The following is a 24,412-nucleotide window of genomic DNA, read 5'->3' as shown; positions in this document are numbered from 1 at the left end:
TTGGGAACTTGGGAAGTGTGTATTCAGTGTCCAAAAAAGAAACTTGTCTTTCATCACAGAATCACAAGTACTCAGCACTAGATAGATTTCCATTTTAATGATAACAAATAAAAAATCTATTAAATTGTTGAACTCTTGGGGTCCCTCCCCCTTTATTATTCTACTTGCTTATTTGGATTTCATGTCCTTCATGAGTTCTCATTACACACTAAGAAACATGCTGCTTGGAGTAGTTGGCAATACAGCTGGCTTTTTAGTTTAAATGGTTTAGCAGTTGAAGTGTTGACAAATTCTCTGCCAAGTCAGCTTTGTCCCTGCTCAGTATGAAAAATGATCAAAACTGCTAAATGGAAAATATAAATATTGGCTACAAAGTGGATTTTTATTTTCCTTTTTGTTATTAAATGTAAGTGCAATTGAAAAAAGAATGTAAAATGCAATATAAACAGTACAGCTTCCTCACTGAGGCTGAGTATGTATTTTGGACTGTAGCAAGTCTTGTGTTGTCATGCAATAAATACATTTTTATCCAATAAAAACACAGAAGGGGAAACACAAACTCACTGGTCATGGAAAATTAAGTAATGGGCCATAGTTTCCTTACTCATGCCTGATGCTAGCTGGAAGATGAGAAGTGCTGCTTCATGGAACTCTTGGATTCTTGAGCCTCTGACAGAATTCTTTCATGAGTAAAGTTTAAAGGGACTGGTACTTTGAAAGGCCTGAAGTCAGGCATGAATATCTTGGGCTTTTTATCTGCCTTGTTGATTGTAGAGCCAGGAAAGCCCACTTGAGATGTCCTTGAGGAGAGGGCAGCTGGAATCCCATCCTTTTGTGCATTTATCTGCCCCCTTACACTGTGTCAATGCAGTTATTGTACTAATGCCATGTTTGGAACCATCACTTCAGTGCTGAGCTTCAGCTTTCTAAGCTTCCTTATATCAATGATGCTCTCAGCAGCCAAAGGAGATTTTTTTACTGTCAGCCAGTAAAAGCTTTCTTTCATGAAAAAAGCTTTCTTTCATTTCCCCTCAGTTTAGGAAGGATATCAAGGTCCTGAAGCAGGTCCAAAGGAGGGCAACCAGGCTGGTGAAGGGACTCGAGCACAGATCCTATGAGGAGAGGCTGAGGGAGCTGGGGGTGTTGAGGCTGGAGAAGAGGAGGCTCAGGGGAGACCTCATCACTCTCTCCAACTCCCTGAAAGGAGGTTGGAGCCAGGGGGGGGTTGGGCTCTTTTCCCAGGCAGCTCTCAGCAAGACAAGAGGGCAGGGTCTCAAGTTGTGCCAGAGGAGGTTTAGGTTGGACATTAGAAAGAATTTCTTTACAGAGAGGGTGATCAGACGTTGGAATGGGCTGCCCAGGGAAGTAGTGGATTCTCCATCCCTGGAGATATTTAAAGAGCCTGGATGTGGCACTCAGTGCCATGGTCTGGTGTAGTGAAATGAGGCAGCGAGGTGCCACTAATTACCAGGTAGTGGGCATGAGCTTGTGTCAAGCCCACTTTTTATTGTCTCCCTAATCCTTCTCATGCACAGTGGGGGCCCACCCTAATCAGGCACAGGTGGGCTTGACACAAGCTCATGCCCACTGCCTGGTAATTAGTGGCACCTGGTTGCCTCATTTCACTACAGTCTGGGAACCGCAGCGGGAGTGGATCAAGGGCTGGACTCGATGATCTCTGAGGTCCCTTCCAACCCAGACAATTCTATGATTCTGTGATTCTATGAGCTGACCTTGGATTGCTTTCTCCTTGGATATCTCCTGCCAATGGCTATCATGTATGACCGGTGTACTGCATGAGGATTAACAGCAGATTAAAGTATCTGCCTTCAGTTTTGTAGCACGTGGTCCTTTAGGAAACTGTCCTTCTCGTTGTCATCTGGATGGACATGGAAAAATGAAAATGAAGACCCAGCAAGTTTGGGTGTTTGGTTTCATAAGAGAGTTTCACATACAAATGGATTGGCTTCTTTTAAATAGGAGATTATGCTCTTATGTGACATAGATAAAGATCTAGATACAGAACTCTGACAGTTCTGTTCTTCTCTTCAGAGTTCTTTTTCTCTCCTAACCATGGTGAAACATGAAGCCATACAGTGTTACTAATCTAGATGCTTAACTCAAGAGTCTACTACCAGTGGTCTGAAATCTTAGTCTTCCTTTAGAAATTACATAAACTCTTTACAAAATATAGTTTTGTTTTGTTTTCTAATATAGTTTAGCTAAGGAAGTATTATATTCATTATCCAAATGAGCTGAATGCCCCATTTTACAACATCACCTCTGGTTTTTAGGTGGCCACTTGGAGATCCTTGGGCTTGTTGCTTTTTTCTCACTGGTCAGTTCAGTGCTTCACATAAACTGAGGTTTTCATCTGCAATTCTTTCCAAATGAGAGTCTATCTTTAAAGTTTGATTTTTTTGTTTATTTTGAGTGGATTTGTTAGTGTATAAACAGAACAGAAGAATAAAGAAATATCTTAAGATAGGGGTTATTGGATAAATCAACTACAGCTTGCAGACACTAAATTAAAAATAGGAAATGTGCTACATCTTTTTAAGATGAGATGAGCCAGGCACTAGGGCTACAGGGCAGAGAAAGAAACTTGAGCATTGAAAAAGTTTGTAGGACCAGAGAATGAAAAAGTAACTAATGTTTCAGGACATGAACCAGAACGTTCAGTGGGCAAAACATGAAATGAGTAACGAAAGGAAATTCTAAAAGATTATGAAAGGCATTTTAAGAGAAAAAGGTCATGCATGGCCTTTCTGATCTTAATTTTGCAATTTGTTTCATGCATTTTCCATGGTTATGAGTGAGGGAATGGTTTTCAAAACCATCACTGTCAAGATGCAGCTATACTTTTTTAAAACAAGCAGAAACCACAAATCCAGAAGAACTAAACCCAACCAACCAAGCAAAACAAACCCCGTAAGAAACTGTGAAAACTTCAGTGATCCTTTTCCTGCCACTTTTGAGACAAGCAATTAATTTTGTTGCTGCAGAATTAGTTTAGGTTTGCATTTGCTGAATCTGCACCTCAGCTTTTCTGTCTGCAAACAATGAAGTATTTTCATGCTGTCACCCTGTATTCCCTCTTCTTTGAGGTTAGTTTGGTAACTATACAGAACTCCCCCTTCAGGAAGGGGAGACATTTTGTCTAGAAGTGACTATTGCTTCCTTCTCCCCTCTCCCCTTTCTTCCAGATACCTTCAGGAAGCTGTGTGTAGTTCAGGATTGTTTTCCAAAGGCAATGTTGGAAATCCATTGTTCTGATCACTGTATAATTTTGGGTGTCCTTCACTAGAGATCAAATCTAGTCACACTTCTGAAGAATTTTAACTGAGACACCTTTCTTTTTGAAGCTGAGTTTGTGGCACTTTCATCTCTCCCTACATTTCCTGTGAGATTCAAGTTTGTAATTATGAGACTTCTTCAAGACAAATTCTAAGAATTATAACAAAGCTCTAATTTACATATCTTGAAAAAAACTCTTCAATTTGCTCTCTTTTTCTCTAGTCCCCTCTCCTTGTCTTGTTGTAAAAGGAGGGAGAAAGGGAAGGAGGCGGTGGCTGTGGGTGTAAATCACATTTTTGCAAGAAATATTTGAAAAGCAGTTAAGCATTCCATCAGTAAGCAACATTTTTTCCCCCAACCCAGAGTGAGACAGAAATAAAAAGGAGAGCGTGATAGAAGAAAAAGGCTTTTTGTGAAATTGGATCAGTCTGTAATGATGGAGGGAAACCACCATGAGTGGATGCTGTTTATATGCTGCCAGAAGCACAGCTGCTGTGTTCAGTTTGTGTTCAAATCAAGTCATTCTTTCTGCCTATATGAAGATGTCTTTGCAGAAAATTTCTCTGGGAATTACAGTGGATAAAGGCAAACTTGAAAGTGGGCTTTGCTGGAAGACAAAAATGAATAAATTTGATTTTCAATTTACCATGCACAACATTAAAGATGTTGTATTTTGAGGAGACAAATGAGTTTCAAATAACTGAGGCATGGAGTTAATTGCTAGAAATAATTATATAGTCATATACATTCATATGAAACTATTATTTAAAGCAGATGCATTTCAAGTATGAAGGCAAAATGAGATTACATAAGGATTAAGTTTAACATTGGTAACAAGTTGAGAGAAAACCAAAAAATCATTTCAACCAGCACTGAAACGAGGTGGTTTTCAGCTGTTCAGTCTGCTGTTGCTCATACACACACTAATTCTGTGTAGAGAAACAAGATAAACCAGGTGCCTCGAGTTGCCAAAGAGTGGGTGTGAGTCCACCTGTGCCTGGTTAGGGCAGGGCCCCTATTACCAGGGGGCCAATAAAGGTGGGACACACACCCACAAGGAGGGAGCTCACTGCTGTGTGAGGCAATGGAGAGGTCAGCAGCTTGTTGAGCCTCAGGAGCAAGAAAGGCTCCTCCTGCTGCTATTCTGTTTCCCTGATTGGTTCACTACAATAGGCAGGTGGTATAATTCACTAAATAATACTGAAAGGATCTGTAAGTGATTCAGCAATTTACAAGAAAAAGAAAATAACCAGTTCTTTGGGCTGTGCACCATGCAGTGAACCTGCACACTTAGGGTAACCGTGTTACTTCTGTAATCCTTGTGACTGTTGTGTGTCACATGTGATTATTTGAAGGGACTAATATTTTTTTTAACTAGCTGCTGATGCTGGAGATGTATTTTAGTAAATATCTAAATATAGATATTGGCTGCAACAATGAAGTATTTTCATGCTGTCACCCTGTATTCCCTCTTCTTTGAGGTTAGTTTATAGATAATCTGTATGCACATGTTGATCGTGATAAACATACAGATGAATATTCAGAGTTTAAATTCCCCTGTGTAGTCACCCCACAATCTTTCCTCCATGATCATGAAGTAGTGATATTTTTTTCTTTTAATATAAATTGAGGACCATTCCTTACTCTGTCTGATTTGCAGACAGGTTCCCTTGTTCATCTGCAAGTATTTCCACAGCATGACTGGACACAGAATAGAAGGCCATATTCACAGTACTTCCAAGGCAGCAGGTTGATCCAAGATTAGCTTAAAAGCTCTAAGACCTCAAGAATTTTTTCTGCAACCTGCCATATGAATGACTTCAGTTAGACTGCTCTTTTGGGAACTGAAATTACTGAAAAATTAACCTGAACTTCAGTTAAGTCTCCGAGATCCTATTGATCTGTGAGTTCTGTGGTCACTGGATGAAAGGATGCTGATAGACTTTTAGTAGGAGCCACATTTGGGAGTTTTATCTTATGGGTTTGGGGTTTTTTTTGCTCTTTTAGCAGGCAGCTGGCTTAGGAAAGCTTTTGTTGGGCAGGACTGTGCTGTCACTGGATGGCGAGATGTGTTTAAGGCAGCAGCTGTGATGAAGTTCAACACATCCATTTTGTTTATATCTGAAAATGTGCCATGTTTCTGACATGTTGCAGCCATGAGATTGGCCCTGCATGCATAAGTAGCTAAAGCATGAAAAACCTAAATAATATGCATGTGTCCTGTGACTGTTCAGTAAAGCCTTTGGTATGAACACCAATTGTTCCTTTTTATTACAGCAAAAAACAATCCTTCCCTTTTTTTACGGATTTGTGCCTGCTTTATTTATTTCTCCTCACTAGTAGCTGACTTTTCTGGGTTTTTGTTAACTAAGATCTTATTCCTCAGACAGATGTGTGTGTGTGTGGCTGTGAACATGAGCTGAATGAATCATCCTTTTGGCTGGATCTGAGCACCTGCATGCTGACTCCCAATTCTGTTTTGGTTTTGATCAACAAAAAGTTTGCCCTTGAGAGCTTATATGTGAAAAGCAAAATTAACATCTCTCTTCAGTTGTGGCTTTTCTGCTGAAGTGTGTTCTGTTCCTTTAGGCTCAGCACAGAACCAACAAAATCCTGAATATCAGTTTAGGGTTCCTTACCCCCAGATATCCAGGCTACTATGAACATGTTCTTTTTCTTTATAACTTTGGTGTTATGATGCCAGGACATTCTCAGCTGATATAGGGAAGCTGGTATTCTTCATCTTAGATTGGCAAATGTATTTTGAAGACTGCCTTACCAGACTCTGTCCGTGTCATGTGAAATAGTTGATTTATAAATTAACATCTCTCTTCAGTTGTGGCTTTTCTGCTGAAGTGTGTTCTGTTGGCAGTGCTCCTGAGCTGCATAAGAAAGAGTGAGGATGAATAAAATTAATTCAGTCTGGAAAAATTTCCTTTAGGCTCAGCACAGAAATAACAAAATCCTGAATATCAGTTTAGGGTTCCTTACCCCCAGATATCCAGGCTACTATGAACATGTTCTTTTTCTTTATAACTTTGGTGTTATGATGCCAGGACATTCTCAGCTGATATAGGGAAGCTGGTATTCTTCATCTTTGATTGGCAAATGTATTTTGAAGACTGCCTTACCAGACTACATCCGTGTCATGTGAAATAGTTGATTTATAAGTTCTGGAATGGACCATTTGAATCAGTCCTTGCTTGCAGAGGTTGTATTTCTGAGATGCCAGGTGGTAATTCCTATTTTCCTGGAATTTAGTTTGTTTGTTTGGGTTGTTTGGGTTTTTTTGTGCCTTTAAGCATTGACTTCTTTTCAAATTATATCTATTAACTTGTGCTTTATTGGGAGTGTTTACTGCTCTGGATTTTCAGACATCACTCTTCTGCACACACATACATATTTGAGAGTTTATAAGACAGATTGTAGCACCAGTACAGTTTGCCTTTACAGTCTTGTTTGCAGATTTTCTTATGAAGAAAAGAGTTACAGAAGCCAGTATTTCCTGTATTCCAGCACTTCTAAATTTCAGTCAAGTTAATGGTGAAACTATTTAGCATTTTAGAGCCAAAAATCATCTTAGTTTTGTAATAATTGGGAAATGCTCAAGTGTACCATCTGAAGCTGTTACTTGTTCCTTTTTTATTTGTTGACAGCTAAGTTTGTTATAGATTTTAGTTATTTTTAATGTGTCTTGTAATTCTAAACTGTAGCGGGAGGAGCCATTCTTGCTCCTGAAGCTCGACGAGCTGCTGGTCTCTTCCAGGACTCCAGCCACCACACAGCGCTTCCAGGGTAGAAGTGTAGCAGGAAGAGCCTTTCTTGCTCCTGAGGCTCGACGAGCTGCTGGCCTCTCCATGCCTCGCACCAGAGTGAGCTGAGGTCCTTCTGTGGGTGTGTGTCCCACCTTTATTGGCCCCCTGGTAATAGGGGGCCTGCCCTAACCAGGCACAGGTGGACTCACACCCACTCTTTGGCAACTCGAGGCACCTGGTTTATCTTGTTTCTCTACACTAAACCAAGAAACTGACAGTGAATTTTCAGCTCACATTCAGAAAGTGGGCAACCTTCTTGATTTCTGTTTATGAAGAATTAGAATTAGCCTGGGTGTAGTGGAACAAAGCAATCAGATGCCTCTGATTACCGAGAAGTGGGTGTGAACTGGTATCAAATCCACCTGTGCCCAATTAGGGCAGGTCCCCTATTGAGCATGTGCAAGACCAGGGGGCCAATAAAAGGTGGCTAGTCTGTAGCCACAGACTAGCTCACTCTCGAGCACTGTATTACCTTCATTGCACCACTAGTGCTCATCGCCTCCAAGGTGAGATTCACAGCCACAGACTGGCTCACTGCTGGGCTAGTCACGAGAGAGGCTGGTAGCTCTTTGAGCACTGTATTACCTTCATTGTGCCACTAGCGCTCATCACCTCCAAGGTGAGGCTCTCTGTGGAGTCTCAAACCCAGGGCTTTCGGCATTGCAGTACTGGGTCTGAACCAGCTGCACTACGAGAGCCTCACCTTAAATGCTGTAGAAATGTATTCCTACTGTCTCATTTGAAAAGGAAAAAAACCCCAATCCTTCATGTATTATTATTAGTCATGAGTAAAGTCATGCTGTTTCTCTTAGACAATCGAATGTATTCATTCCTCTGGATATTTTTAGGGTGGTTTTGTTTGCTTGTTGTTTTTTGTTGGTTGGTTTTGGTTGGTTGCTTTTTTTTTTTTCCAGAAAGCATCCTATCTAAGACAGCACCTCCAGTATTATCTTCAGAGGAAATATCAGGAGGAAGTTTTTTTGGCAGTCTGCCAAAGGGTCTTTGTTCCTCTTAGTAGTAGCAAAGATTATGTTTATTGCTGGGCTTGTGATGACCTAGGAATATGTGACCCAAACTGAGAGATTCCCTGATTCTGATGAGTGTTCTGTGATCTTTAGCAGTTTTGCTTTTTGAAAATGTTTGGTGTGTTATCTTTTGCTTTATGGAAGGATTGGGGTAGTTGGTGTCTTAGATATTTTATAACTTTTTTTTAGGTATTTTAGCTTGCTTTTTGCTTTCTCTCTGCTTTAGCCAAGTGTAGTATGAAACACTAAGGTATCTTCATAGTAGGCCATACCCTTTTTTGATGCTTAACATGGTACCAAGCAAGTTGGGAGGAGAGAAGGACAGTGTAAAGAAGTAATTATGTTTAGCCTAAGTAATTTCTGTCACTGGGGAGAGAAAATAGAATTATTTGAGCTGTGATTGTTCATTGCACCTTTGGCTGCTAATATGCTGTCCCCACTTCTTGTAAGCTGGAAATGAACAGGGGCTGCTGACCTGGCAAAAGAGCAGAATTAACAATTTACTCAACAGCTCATCCTGGCAAAGTTCATTGTTAATATATTGTTGAGAATAAGATGCCAAGAGCTCTCTCTCTGAACTCATAAGTGACCTTAAATTACCTCCTGTTGTTTGGATTCTCTCCAAAACTGCTAAACCCATATAAATTTAGAAAGAACTTATTTTCCTGAGGATCCTGTACAGCTCCAAACCATTCTGTAAATTATAATTTCTTCATTTTAAGACATACCATACACATTATTTTCATGAAATTAAAAAAAATCTCACAAAACTTTAATACTTCAATCATCTTTGAAGAGCTAAATGGAAGCCAAGAAACTTTCTTAGGAACTGGGCTGCTGGTTCTTGGTCTTCTCCCTTCTTCACCCTTTCATGCTTGGTACTCTGAGCAGTAGGGAAGGTGCTTTAAAACACAGGTGTAAAAAAAGTCCCATTGCTGTAAAGGACTTTACTCAGTGGAAACGTGGCCATTAAATGTCTCTGTGCCTGTGAGAAGAGTGATAGCAGATCTCTTCTTGTGACCCATCTTCAGTGAAGTTACTTGGTCCTTCTTATGAGTGTACAAAGAAATCTGGGTGTGCAAGTTGTAGCCTTGATGGGGAATCTTTTTCTCAGACTGTTCTTTTGGCAATAAGCCCTGCACATATTCTGAAAGCTGACCAAGCTTCCATATCAGTGGGCATGTATGTTTATGTCTTTATTTTAAGGAAGCAAGCAACTGAAAAAAAATCTGTCTAATGATTAAAACAGATTTAGTCCTAAGTCTCTAAACTGGAACTAGCAGGAATTATTTTTTTATTAGGTTTTTTTTTTGCCCCTGCAAAAGACAAAAGTAGAAGTGACTGCAATGTATTATAATTTCTTTTAAATATGGAGACTTCTGTCTTAAGTGGCAACAATTCTGGGTCATACAGATAACAACATAAGAGTTGTTTATAGATTACCTGAACTGCTTTATGATCAAAAAATACTGCTATATCTTGCTTGATAACCCAAATTATAAACAAAATACATCTATATTGTATTGTAGAACCAGGTTAAAAATTGTTTCTTCCTTAGTAACAGCTTGATTCAAAGGATGTAGCGCTGGTTAGGCCACACCTCGAGTACTGTGTCCAGTTCTGGGCCCCTCAGTTTAAGAAGGATGTAGAGGTCTTGGAACAGGTCCAAAGGAGGGCAACCAGGCTGGTGAAGAGACTCGAGCACAGGCCCTATGAGGAGAGGCTGAGGGAGCTGGGGCTGTTCAGGCTGAAGAAGAGGAGGCTCAGGGGAGACCTCATTGCTGTCTACAACTACCTGAAAGGAGGCTGTAGCGAGGTGGGAACTGGACTCTTTTCACAGACGACCTTCAACAAGATAAGAGGACACAGTCTTAAGTTGTGCCAGGGGAGGTTTAGGTTAGATATTAGAAAGAATTTCTTCACGGAGAGGGTGATTAGGCTATGGAATGGGCTGCCCAGTGAGGTGGTAGATTCTCCGTCCCTGGAGACGTTTAAAAAAAGACTGGATGTGGCACTCAGTGCCATGGTCTAGCAACTGCTCCGGTGGGTCAAGGGTTGGACTAGATGATCTCTGAGGTCCCTTCCAACCCGGCTAATTCTATGATTCTATGTGTTTTTCAATTACTTTGGTGGGACAACCAGTATCCAAGAATAAGAGTAACATGATAAACCATTCCTTGGCTTAACTGCTGCTGATTGCTGCAGGCAAAACATAGATTATTTAATTTTAGCCTTGGCAGGTAAGACTGCATTTGCTTGTACTCTTCAAGGGAAACAAATTACTGCCATAAATCTGAAGCCCTGTTTTACATGTGCTGCTAATCACACAAATGAGTAAAATGTGAGAAAGTTCTAGTTGCTTTTTATTTGATTTTTCATGTTCTGCACTTAGTGAAAAAAATAATTTAAAAAAATCAAACCCAGTACGTCCAGGTTTTCAGTTTATCAGGAAGATTGAGCTGTAAATCTTTCCTAAAGCTGTGATAATTGTAATAATAATAAACTAAAATTTGAGGTGCAGTTGAGACGAAGCACTGGTGAACTTTGTGAGCACTGGCGAGGTTCACTGAGATTACAAAAGGTTAAATACAGAAAATCTGCTGTCAACAGCATGGATTGAAGCTTTGGGTACTGTTTAAATCCAGTTGTTGCTTGTGGTTTTCCAAATGGAATCAGCTTTGTAGAATTTCTGATGGCATTTGAGAAGAATTGTACGTATAAATTAGTAATTTCTGTGTCTTGTCATCTTTTGCTTTGTTTTTACATTCTTCTGGCAATGCTCTCTCTTTTGTATGAAGATGAAGAAAGGAGCTTTTTGCTAATAAAATATATCTTATGGGCTTAAGAACTGTTTTCTAGTGTAGTAATTTTAAGAGCTGATGATCTCATAGGAAAAACAGCAGCTTGAATTAGCTGATACATGAAAAGAGAATACCATTTCCAGATGAAAAGAACAGAAATCAAATCCTCATAATGTTCTTGTGCTGTTGTCTGAGTATTACAGATGATTGTTAATCCTTACTGATACACTGAAAAATTTGGATCACTACTTTTTCCTTCCACCCCCTTGTAATCAAGTCAAGGAACAATCTTTTTTTCCATCTCCATCATCCATCTTCCCAGGAAATTAATGGGCATTTGTTTTCAGAGACACAGCTGAGAATTTATATTTGTTCCTGCTGCCTTAAACAATAAAACTTACTAATTTTATGTTGTTGTTCTTTACTTTCCTTTCACATGGAGTCACAGACATCCGCTAGTGACCTGGGATTCCAGCCAAGAGCTAGCAGTAGTGAAATAGTAGAAAATGCAGGATATTTATAACTTCATTAAAATCCTATATTTATTCCTTGCCCTTCTCATTTTAAGAGAGATGTAATTCAGTATTGAAAAACAAACAAAAAGCCCAAACCACCAACCTAAAACCCCACCAGCAGCTCTCACTATTTTCTCATTTTAAGAGGATATCAGGAAAACTGCCACTCTTTTTTTGTTTGTGTTTTGGGGTTTGTTTTTTTTGTTAGACATTGAGGCACAGATAATGATGGTATCACAACATTTAAAGTGACAAATGACATTATTTTTCAGGCATGAGGTACCATCTGCCCTAGAGGAGTGGGATGTCTAAAACTCGTTCTGCTCCTGGTGGAGTTAAACAGTCTGACTGTAGAGAACATTGTGCTGCTTCTTCCAGCTGTGACATTAACCTTTGTTAGGCTTTTTTTTTTTCTAAGAGAAGCCAAAGTTTTTAGTTCCTGCAGTGATTTCATTCTTACATGGTCTGGCCTAGAATTAACTTGGTGAAAAAAAAAAATCTTTTGCTGTGTATTGCTGGCAGGAGTGTAGGTCACTGTGTTGCTGTTCTGTTGGTGAAGATATACAGTACAGAAATAAAAACTCTTGTTACTGACACCCAACCTGGCACACGAGTACCAAATCCATAGAGCAGCACTCAAATCTGCAATCCCAGGTTCCTGGAACAGAGAAAGAAAAACACTTGGATCCTCGTTTTCTCCTTAGACAGTGTTGCAGGCTGTATGTAGCTAGCTATTTACTTGTAATTTCCTTCCTCTTTGCCCTGAAAGTGTTTACTGAAGCTCTTATCTAATTTTAGAAAGCCAGATAATACAGTGATGCTACAGAGTAATCTTTTCTTGCAATTCTCTCTTCATTCACTCTTTTGCAGAAGTCAGGCATAATAATATATAATAAAATAGCCACTGTTTTTTGAGTGTGTCTGGTTTTTAATATGTAGTGTTTTCTTGAAACACAATCAGTCTTGGTTCCCCCTGCCCTGTCTTTTATTGCAATTGTACCATGACAGAAGTTCTCATACCAAGGGAAGAGTTGCTCAAAATCAAACAGTGTTCAGTTGGGAACTAAGGATGTATTCCTGAAGCCTGGGCAGGAGATCCATGATTCTCCAACTGCTCAGACTTTTCCTTTGACACGCATGTAAAGCTGAGTATCTCCAAGTAACTCTATCTGTAAGGAATGTTTTACATAAATTGAACAAGGCTCTTGGAAAAACAGAGCACCTGTGACAATTCTCTTTTACAGAATATCTGTAGAGAAAGAGGATTTAAGTCTGAAGTTGGACTTCTGCCAGGTGACCCACGAGTTTAGTTGAGAAAAAGAATCAGCTCCCCAAGACAAACAGTCCCTTTCCTGCAGTTCCTCTTAAATAGTAGGTTTGTAACCCTTAGCTTTTGAGGAATTAATGGAGGATGTTTTCACTGTGTCTTGCTAACAAATACCTTCTGTCCTCCTGGAGAGAACAACCAAGCCTAACAGCTACTTCACAGTTCAATAAATGAAGTGGGTTTCATTCAGTCCTTCATGGCTAGGATTAATCCTTGTTGGTCTGGTGAGCAGATGAGCTACCAAAATAAAACTTACACATGAAACACAAAATATTATGTGTAAATCTTAATGTGTTTATTAATAAAGCCCAAATTATGTCAAGTTTCTTTCCATGTAGTAAGCTTTATTATGAGTAGTGTAGCTGGATTGAGCTGTCAGGTGTTGGTACAGTGTCAGATGCTGGGGGGTTGGATTTTATGGCTCTTGCTTTCAAATTCATTTCCTATAATCCAGTGATAACACAATAGGAATCCTTCTCAGATAGGAAAAGAGGAACCAGAGAAGAATGGGGTTTTGCAAAGGCAGGTGAAAATACCAGGTGATATTTTTGCATGGATATCTGATCTTTACAGTAGAGTAAGAGTAACTTGGTAAGAAGGAGCAACAATAATAAAAAGTAGGTGGAATTGTGCTTTTGGTGCACTTCAGCACTTTTAAAAATTCAAGATTTCTTTCAGAATATTTATGAGTTAAATTAATATGATGACATGAGAGGCATTTTTCTTCAAACTGAGAGAGAGTTTTTGATGAGCTTTGTTTTTATGATTGTATCATTCAGTGATAAAATGACAGGAATATGATGACCACTCAGCCTAGTCAATGTTTCTCTCATTCTCCCTCCAGTCTCCCAGGGAAATAATACTTTCCATATGGTATCTGTGACTTTTTCTGGTATTTTACAATACCTTCATCAAGATTGAACTTGATCTTAAACTGTACTGCGTGTGTGTGTGCTTTGTCACACGGAGCAGTTGTTCCATTGGGAAAAATCCCAGCTGATAAGATGAACAAGGAAATCTTTGTTGTCTCTCCCAGGGAGAATTGAAGCACAAAGGGATTTAAGGACACACAGGAAGGCTGCTGGCAGAGCCAAGAATTGAACTGTCTCTCAAGTTCGGGTGCAAATGCCTCTGCCTCTGGCCAAGCTTCTTGAGCTGGAGAGAAGCTGCCCCTTTCACTCCCCTGCTTCCGATTTAACTGGGAAAAGAAACTGAAAAGGCTTGATAGAGAGAGGGAAAAGAAGTAATCCTTGCTGTGAAGCTGTGGCCTCCTAACAAGAGAAAAGAAATGTTCCCAAACTAACGAACCAATGCTTTAATGCTTTGTTTTTTTTTTCCCTTTCTTCCCTTCTTTGTTCCATTCAAACCAAAAAGTAATGTTGCTGAAGTAATCCTAATGTCACAGGAAAGAGTTCTGTGCAGCTGACCAACCTAATGCACTTCCCTTTGCTTGTGATTTCTGTGGCTGTGTACAGAAAGTGCTTCAGCTGACATTTGTTTAATTATCTTTAAGAGAAAACATGTGAGGAAAAAGCCTTGTGGTGTTGGAACAAACCTCTGGAATTGTTTTCAGATATTCCTTCCTTGCATCCTCCTGCGTCTTCCTTGTTATTTACATTAAACTCTGGGGCTCTGGGAAGGTTTTAGAACCAAGGCCTTCGTTATTTTTGGCAGGAAGCATTTAGTTTTGTATAATTCTATTTCAGGAAATATTTTTTGACCTTAAATCCAAGTCTTGCTACTCTATCTGAGATGTAGCTGCAATTTAAATGAACAGAATTTGGTCACAGCCCAAACTATATCAGCCTGGGGGGGTGGAAGGGTGGCAGATTCTGTAAGGAAAACACAACAAGTACGAGATTCCCTTTATCAGTAGTTTATATCAGAAATGATGGCAAAAAGATCCTGCAGGACTCTTGATGTTTTATGCAGTTGCTTAAATTGTCTTGACCTATCAGTTGAGCAAAATTTTGTTTGCATAGTAAATAGCAGCACCTTTTTTCATAGTAAGTTTATTTCATACCTGAGTCTGCTGCAGTTGTCTTGATCCTCTGAATCTTTCTGTCAATGGATGAGACATTTTGCTGTTTGCATGGGAAATCTTTAATGGAAACTGAGCCACTGAGTTTTTTCATAGTTTATAAAGTAATTTGTTGATTCTATAGTGAAAAGCAGCTGTTGGATTTATGTCTTACTTAAGTTCAGTCTTTTCCTCTTTCATAGAATCATAGAATTAGCCGGGTTGGAAGGGACCTCAGAGATCATCTAGTCCAACCCTTGATCCACCGGAGCAGTTGCTAGACCATGGCACTGAGTGCCACATCCAGTCTTTTTTTAAATGTCTCCAGGGACAGAGAATCTACCACCTCACCGGGCAGTCCATTCCATAGCCTAATCACCCTCTCCGTGAAGAAATTCTTTCTAATATCTAACCTAAACCTCCCCTGGCACAACTTAAGACTGTGTCCTCTTGTCTTGTTGAAGGTCGTCTGTGAAAAGAGTCCAGTTCCCACCTCGCTACAGCCTCCTTTCAGGTAGTTGTAGACAGCAATGAGGTCTCCCCTGAGCCTCCTCTTCTTCAGGCTGAACAGCCCCAGCTCTCTCAGCCTCTCCTCATAGGGCCTGTGCTCGAGTCCCTTCACCAGCCTGGTTGCCCTCCTTTGGACCTGTTCCAGGACCTCTACATCCTTCCTAAACTCTACATCCTTTCATTAAATCAGTGATATTTTAAAAGCTGTTTTTGAATTGTGCTGTGCAAGATTATAATTTTCTTCCTAGTTATTAATCTCTGGGAATTTATCTTAAAATCTGACTTCAGCCTAATGTTTTACAGTACAAGTGCTTTGCTTTTGCTTTTACTGGAAGTTTTTGTTCATGTCTGGGTTTTTTGCCTCAATCAAATATTCCTGAAAAATTCCTGAAATTTCCAAGATTAGTTTTATTTCCTAATGATGATATTAAACACTATTTCAGACACAAATAAGAAAATAGTTACTCTACAGGTAAGATATCATAAGGTATTCTGTTAGCTTGGTACTTGTTGTAACTCCCTTTCTTCTACTCTTTCCACTTTCTTCTCCCTTCATCTCTGCTTCAGTTGGTCCCAGTCTGCTCGTTGTAGTAGTATTTAACAGATAATTACTCAGGGTTAAAAAGAAGGCCAACCCCCCTTATATATCAATATTATTCTCTTAGATTTCCAAACTTGGCATTACACATTGATCCTGGATCTTTACTGGGTTACTTTTTCCCCATATTGCTCTGAGGCTTGACTTGAGTGACTTGGGGAAACTTTCAGTTTCCCAAGTTATTAAACCCCAAACCACAGGATACAATTTACTGTAGTTGAGAAACAACTGCTTTTTGTTTCCTTCTGCAATCAGGTTCTGATTGGATTAAGACAAAGTTTTATATTATTGAAATCAATATTGCTATAACTTCTGATTGAATGTCCCCATTCTCTTTGAAATTAAAGCATTTATTACTGTGAGATATATTATCAGAGAATAAAGAGGGCCCATTGCAGTTAAAATTTAAAATATATATTTGCAGTCATTAGCTATCTTAGTTGGAAATTCATTCATTGCAAAGTAATTAAATGAAAAATCAAAGATACTGGTATTAATTAAGCCTCATGTTACAGAAGTCAATAGCCTTACTTGGAGTCATATAATAAAAGGAGAGTTTAATTATCTTGAACTTTTTGTTAGGATTAAAAGAAAAACTGACATAGAAAGTTTATAGATTACAGGGATTATCCATGGGCCCATTGGTCTGATAATAACTGAATCAGTGAATGTAAACACTGGTCCAGTGAATGTAAAAGGGAAAAACAAAGTTTGAATGGAAAAGCTTAAAACCAAAAAGCTTCACAATTTGAATATCCAAGCAAAGATTTCAGTATAAAATCATGAAATCCCAATGGGACGGAGAATCCACTACTTCCCTGGGCAGCCCATTCCAATGTCTGATCACCCTCTCCGTAAAGAAATTCTTTCTAATCTCCAACCTAAACCTCCCCTGGCACAACTTGAGACCCTGCCCTCTTGTCTTGCTGAGAGTTGCCTGGGAAAAGAGCCCAACCCCCCCCTGGCTCCAACCTCCTTTCAGGGAGTTGTAGAGAGTGATGAGGTCTCCCCTGAGCCTCCTCTTCTCCAGCCTCAACACCCCCAGCTCCCTCAGCCTCTCCTCATAGGGTCTGTGCTCGAGTCCCTTCACCAGCCTGGTTGCCTCCTTTGGACCTGCTCCAGGACCTCAATCTCCTTCCTGAACTGAGGGGCCCAGAACTGGACACAGGACTCAAGCTGTGGCCTCCCCAGGGCTGAGTACAGGGGCAGAATCCCTTCCCTGGACCTGCTGGCCACGCTGTTCCTGATCCAGCCCAGGATGCCTCAGCCTCTCCTCATAGGATCTGTGCTCGAGTCACTTCACCAGCCTGGTTGCTCCCTTGTCCCCCACTCCCTTCGCTTTACTGAGCTAAACTACTAGTAACAATTACTAGATCTTGCTAATAAGAAATGTCTTTCTCTCACAGTAGTGAAACTACAGTATGACTGGATGTGCTCCATGCCATATTTTATTTCTTCTTGGCAGCACAAAAAAAAAGTGTTTTCCTTCCAGAAAAAAAAATACAGTCCAATGTATATATTTATATACAGACATGTAGTGTAACAAGGCAAGCAGGTGCCACTAATTGCCAGGGAGTGAGCATGAGCTTGTGTCAAGCCCACCTGTGCCCCATTAGGGTGGGCCCCCACTGCGCATGAGCAGGATTACGGGCCAATCCTAATTAGGCACAGGTGGGCTTGACACAAACTCATGCTTACTCCCTGGCAATTAGTGGCACCTGGTTTCCTTGTTACACTACACAGACATGCAGGCCTAATGTGAAAGACTGTGATATAATTTTAATAAAAGGTATTTTTAGTATCTTGAAAACTCATTGTTTAAGAAAGATGCAGAAAAGCTGCTATAACTCTTAATGTTTAAGCCAGTAAAAGAGGGAGCTGAGACTTTTAGCTTCAGAAGATTTCTGATTATGCTGGCCAAGTGGAAAAGGATCAGAGCAGAATATCAGTTGCATGTTATAGATCTACTGGTAGTGAAAAAGGTTGTTTTGCTTATTTACTCACAAATCTATTTTGCTCCTAGTTTGAAGGGAGAATTTTATTACTTTAGTGTGTGAAACTGTTTTTATGTGTTCATTCAACAGGCAGGAAAATGTCTTCTCTCACATAGTTCTCTCTGTTTCTGTAGATGGATGCTTTTATTGAAATCCCTTGGATTCCTTCAATTTTTGTATCTTTCAGAAATTCTAGGAACATTTCCAATTAATATTCTTCATATGCCATTTAAAAATGGTGTGTTGAAAATTCTCAAGTCTTCTTGAAAAAGCAACTGTTGTTCTGTTATGATTTACTAATTTTTCCTCCATTTTGAAATGGGTGGTGAATCCAGATTTCCTTATCAAGAGCAACCTGAAACAAATTGCAAGGTTTTGGTGTGGTTTTACCTTGTGCTCCAAGCTGACTGAAATCTGTGCTTCATGATTTTCACTTCCAATATTGTTTCAAAGGTTGTTTGCTGAGTGGCACATTTTTAGAACTATAATATATTTAGATTCTAAAGCAAATATATAGTCAGTTTTTATAGCTTTTATTTTTAAACACTGGCTTAATACAATAGTGATAATTAGGCTGCACTAAATGACTACTGGTTTTTGGTAGATTCCCTACATAACATCAACTTGAGCCTGAATTTGTCATTATTTTATTGTTTTGCTTTGATGCCACGTGAAAATTTGTATTTGATATATCTGTTTGATTACATGAAACTGAATTTCAACAATAGAGCTAGAAGTAGAAGGCAGTTCTAAAATTCCAACTTCAGAGTCAAGGTGATATTAGCAGCATTGCTATCCTGAAGGATGGCCACTGAAGATTCTGTTTCATTACACGTAGATCAATTAATAGCTCTGAAAGATCCATTTTGAATCTTCAATAAACAAGCACAGCTCTTAATGAGGAAACTCTCACAATCGAGGTACTTCTCTAGGCTGCATTTACCCCTGTTGTAAGAGGTTCTACCGTGTGAAGTACAGGTTTCTAAACTGATATGAAGTATGCAAGGTCATTTTAGGCCCCTTCTTTGTACAACAATCCATGCAAAATTCCTGACTTGATTCAATGTTGATCATCTGAAAGGAAATGGGAACAGACTTGCCTTGTTCCTATTACTTCAAAATGTGCATCCTGTTATTTCTTAGTCCTTTTCTTTGTGCTACTTTATTCCAATCCCGTTTGATTTCCCCAGGAATCCTACCCTCTGTACTCCAGATCTATAAACATCTACCTTTCACGCTTGTTCCAGTTCTTTGTCCTCCATATCAAACCAGCCTAATGGTTTCCTGTGCTTTGGCCTCCAAACTCAATCTCTTTCCCACTGATTTGTTGTCCCCATAGGATGCTACTGCCATCTTTGTTCCCTTAATTCTGCACGGTTTGATTCCATCACCCTCTTTTTATTCAGAGCCTCTTATCAGTTCCCCCACTTATTCTTTCCTTCGTGTCAGCATTATCCATGGTTGTGCTTTTACCCAGGTGTTTCCCAGTCTTCTGTCAATCATCAGATCTGTCTCTTGCCATCTTCAGTTTAGATCAGATTTTTCCCTCTTTGTTATGTTCACCTTCCCAGAAAATGAAAATCATTGAGCTACTCACACAGGAGGAACTTTACCTTTCTCCTACTATGACTTTAAGTGTCCTGTCTTAGGACACTTAGGACTGCCTCATGGCAGTCCAGGTTTGAAGGTGCATGAAAGTCCTCATCTTGAGAGCTGGAACATGTCCAGAGCAGGCAGAACCTACAGAAAAAAATAGCTGGTGAGATCTTAGTCTCTAGTGAGCAGGCAGGAACTGCAATCACCTATCCTCATTTTCTGAAGAAATACGATTTTGTAGTGGTTACCTGGTTTTGGCCCATGTTTCCCAATAATTCTTTAACAAACTGGTTAGGCTGAACCAAATCTGAATTAGGTTCCCACAAGTTTTCTGTGCCAACCAGATGGGGAAAAGATCCTAATGGTGCCTAAACTGAGGGAAAATTCAGTATTCCCTGGAGAATTCACATGGGAGCTCAACCTTAAGAGGAAAAGCCTTAGGCAAACAGGCTAAGTGGCTCAAGAATTATGATCATTTCGTGTAGAGAAACAAGATAAACCAGGTGCCTCGAGTTGCCAAAGAGTGGGTGTGAGTCCACCTGTGCCTGGTTAGGGCAGGGCCCCTATTACCAGGGGGCCACTAAAGGTGGGACACACACACACAGAGGGCAGCCCAGCTCAGCTCACTCTGGTGTGAGGCAATGGAGGGACCAGCAGCTCATCGAGCCTCAGGAGCAAGAAAGGCTCCTCCCGCTACATTTGGTGGAGAATGCGGGCAACATACAGATGTCTAAAGAAGCAGCAGTGTGAGGAGCTGGCAACAGGAACATTCTCCCTGATTTGAAAAAGTGCCTGGGCTAACACTCTCCCTGAAAGGTATGACCAGCAAGCTCTTTGGATTGGAAACCCCTGAGCAGAGGGAAGCCAAGATAAGGATTCTCTCTTTGGAAACCCCTGAGCAGAGGGAAGCCAAGATAAGGATTCTCTCTTTGGAAACCCCTGAGCAGAGGGAAGCCAGGAGGATGGAATCCCATGAGGAAGGGTTAAAACCCGTGTATGGAATCCCATGAGGAAGGGTTAAATCCCATAATCCCATGAGGAACCAGAAACCCATGAGGAACCAGCAAGCTCTTTGGAAACCCCTGAGCAGAGGGAAGCCAAGATAAGGATTCTCTCTTTGGAAACCCCTGAGCAGAGGGAAGCCAAGAGAAGAGCAGATACAGGAGGGAGAAGAACAACTCAAGTCGGAAAGGCAGAGACTTTGTGAAAAGTATGTTTGTATGTTTGTAAGCTAGGGTTAAATCCCGTAAGCTATGTATGTTTGTGTCAGTCGAAAAAAAAATGTGTAAAAAAATGGGTAAAAATCTTGTTTGTAAGCTAGGGTTAAATCCCGTAAGCTATAAGTGTATGTTTGTAAAAAAAAAAAGGGGGGGGAGAAATGTAGAGAAACAAGATAAACCAGGTGCCTCGAGTTGCCAAAGAATGGGTGTGAGTCCACCTGTGCCTGGTTAGGGCAGGCCCCCTATTAGCAGGGGGCCAATAAAGGTGGGACACACACCCACAAAGGGCAGCCCAGCCCACCTCACCTCACCTCACCTCACCTCACCTCACCTCACCTCACCTCACCTCACCTCACCTCACCTCACCTCACCTCACCTCACCTCACCTCACCTCACCTCACCTCACCTCACCTCACCTCACCTCACCTCACCCTGGTGCGAGGCAATGGAGAGGCCAGCAGCTCGTCGAGCCTCAGAAGCAAGAAAGGTTCTTCCCACTACAATTTTGCTTTGCAGTCTTGGGGGATTTTAACATCTAAGTGAATAATAAGCAGCAAAGTAGAAAAGCCAAGATTACAAAGAGGAGGCAAATTCTGGAAGCTGGGTTACAGTGAGCATAAGGAAGACAATGATTGTTTAGTAGCACAAAAGAGATTTGGAAGGAGGTACCATTCTTCCATCTTTTGTAAGTCTGCATGGCAGTTCATGACACAGATTTATTCTACAGGAAATTTTTTTGGTGTCCTGCCAGAGCTGGGAATCAGCCTTTGGTGCAAGGTTTGTGTGCATCCCATCCAGCAACTGAGAGCAGTTGGCAGTGTCCCATGTTCTGGCTGCTCAGGCATAGCCTCTTCCCCAAAGCCAGACACCCTGTGTCCCAGTTCTCAACCAAGGAAAGCTGAGAGTGGGTCTGAAGATAGATGAGAGGCTGGCAGGAAGCAGTGGAGGGAGGGATGGATGGGTGGGTGCTGAAGCATCCATGAGAAAATTGGAGGTAGCACAAGAGGGTGGGGACAGTGTATAAGGCCACTAGTTGCAGTTTGGTGTAACTTTAGTGGCCTGCGTGCTCATTTGAGTCTTGAGCTCCTGTCAGCTTAGAGATTTACTGTAAGGGATTAGGTAAACAGATTTCTGAACTCATGGGACTGATCAATGGGGCTGTGCAATGTCAAGGAACTTGAGTTATATCCTGTCTTGGTTGATAACCTCTGCCAAGAACTAATTACAGTGATTTACATTGCTGCTGTTAATGCTCAGATGCTTTTCCAAATGTCTTTATTGAAGAAAACCAGATTAATCTGTTATAATGATGTTGTAAATATGGGGCTAACCTCACTGAAATTACAGGGAGAGCATAAGGAGAAACTTCAGAATCACTGTGTTTAGCATGTGGCTTGCTCTATGCTTGTCACCATGCTCTAAAGCTGTGACTTTTTTATGGTGAAATGTAGTGAGTTGTTCAGCTCTGGCTGTTAGCTGTGGCTGCCTCTTTAGTTAGGATTGACATGACTATTGCTGAGTCTCTGGAACAAACAGGAACTCTCAGTTCAGTAGCAGGAACTATGCTAAGGTAGCTTAGAGATGTGTTGCATACTGTCTAGAAGTGGCCAAATAAAATGGATTACTAAAAAACTGTACATCAGAAGCAATGGAAGACTCACCGTGTAAAAGTGATCTTGGGGCCAGTTTCTGCAGATCTTCATGTAAGAAATCCCATTGCAACAGGGCTAAGTGCACAGTTTCCTACATTTATTCAATTATTATTTTTAAGTGAGGCTCCTATAGGTGAAGGGATATAAGAACAGATGTTGGAGCACTCCTAGTAGCAGCCCTCAGGAAACCCCAACCTCCAGCCTAATCCCTGCAATTACATTTTCCCACATTTTGGCAAACATGCCTCACAGGCAAAATGCTACCCGGGATCCTAATTTATACTTTCCAGTATGCACTTGATTTATAAGGAACAATTTTCTCTCAGTTCTGGTTGTGGGACTGGGAAACACTTATATCTGACATGGGAAAAAGAAGCACAACTTTTATAATGGCTCTGGGAGAGGTTTCTAGTGGTAATTCCATTCTGTCACTTGGAAGTAAGAAACTTCCTTTTCCCCATGCCTATAAAGTACAGAAACCACTTTGTAATTGTTGCTCTGTTGTTTATCTTTCTTTTGCCTGGTGCTTTGAATGTATAGCTGTCTTAGCTATACATTCTATACGGGATGAGGTTCAACACAACAACCCCATGGGGAGCTCCAGGCTGGGCACAGAGAGGCAGAAAGGGACCTGGGAGTCTGGATTGCCAGGAAGCTGAACATGAGCCAGCAGTGTGCCCAGGTGGCCAAGAAGGCCAATGGCATCCTGGGCTGGATCAGGAACAGCGTGGCCAGCAGGTCCAGGGAAGGGATTCTGCCCCTGTGCTCAGCCCTGGGGAGGCCACAGCTTGAGTCCTGTGTCCAGTTCTGGGCCCCCCAGTTCAGGAAGGAGATTGAGGTGCTGGAGCAGGTCCAAAGGAGGCAACTGGGCTGGTGAAGGGATCCAGCACAGACCCTCTGAGGAGAGGCTAAGGGAGCTGGGGGTGTTCAGTCTGGAGAAGAGGAGGCTCAGGGGAGACCTCATCACTCTCTCCAACTCCCTGAAAGGAGGTTGGAGCCAGGGGGGGGTCGGTCTCTTTTCCCAGGCAACTCTCAGCAAGATGTGTGGGACATGTTACCTGAGGTCCAACTTTTGCAGCCCCAGTGGGACCAGTGCAAGCTCTGGAAGGCCTCAGAGGCTGACACTGATTTGGTGGTGACAATCTCAAGCTCTGCATTATGATGAGCAGAAGGAGGCACTTGTTACTCTGCTTGTAGTGTGAACAGAAAATAAAGCATTTAGTCCATGGTGGTTTTGCTTCCTGATGAGACAGGTGATCAGATGGAAGTACTGCTTGCATGAAGTCTGCTGGCAGGCTGTGAGTTAAGCCTCAATTTGCTTCTGACCTGGGTTTCTGATGCCTGCTCCTTCTCTTACTTCATCAAAGGGCTTTGATTGTGCCTATCTTTCAGATTTCTGCTGAGGACTGTAAAAACCTGGGGTTGGGGAGAATCTCAAGAATTCGTACAGACCAAGTATAAAATAAGAGATAACACAGGAGGCAATTAAATACTACTGCTTGGTGTCAGCACTGTGCTTGGCATGTGGAGGAAGATCTAGCAAGTAAATGCTGGACACAGTATTGTGTCTGATAAATTAAAAAGGGAAATACTGTGAAGATCCTTGTTCCCACGAGGTTATTAAAGCTTCAAGATCCAAAAGCTGTGTGGAGTTTGTATAAGGAGGTGCTTTACTCATGGCCTGTTCTGTTTCTTTTGGTCTTTCCAGGTGTTTCAGGACCTTGGCACTTCTGTGCTGTCAGGTGCATTTAAAGGATACAACATCTGCCTCTTTGCATATGGACAGACAGGTTCAGGAAAAACTTACACAATGATGGGAACACCTGTGAGTTACACCATTCATTTTCCATTTTGGGTTGAAGGTGGGATGTTCAGCAGAAATATTGCTTTATTTCTAAACTCTGATTTTGTTGATGTTGAACAGAATGCCCATAGGTGTTTTATGCAGTATTTATATATTTAAAGTGAGAGTTAAGTCTTTAGTTTTAGGTAAATCATGTAACATCAGCTAAAAATACTACAAAACATGGTGTAGGCAGTTT

At 41.0% G+C, this 24,412-nt stretch overlaps 1 protein-coding gene across 1 annotated transcript in view; it reads left to right on the top strand.

Moving 5' to 3' along the window:
- The window catches only part of STARD9 (StAR related lipid transfer domain containing 9), a 109,637-nt gene that overhangs the window by 24,382 nt on the left and 60,843 nt on the right, over positions 1-24,412 (top strand). Inside the window, exon 4 of the mRNA XM_030452562.1 lies at positions 24,079-24,195. Coding sequence (XP_030308422.1) covers positions 24,079-24,195 — 117 coding nt within the window. The remainder of the gene's footprint in view (positions 1-24,078; positions 24,196-24,412) is intronic.

The sequence above is a fragment of the Calypte anna genome, chromosome 5A (genome assembly GCF_003957555.1).
Source record: "Calypte anna isolate BGI_N300 chromosome 5A, bCalAnn1_v1.p, whole genome shotgun sequence".
NCBI classification, from domain to species: Eukaryota; Metazoa; Chordata; class Aves; order Apodiformes; family Trochilidae; genus Calypte; species Calypte anna.
Note: the sequence above shows the minus strand (reverse complement) of the source record. Positions and strands in the feature narration are given on the sequence as shown.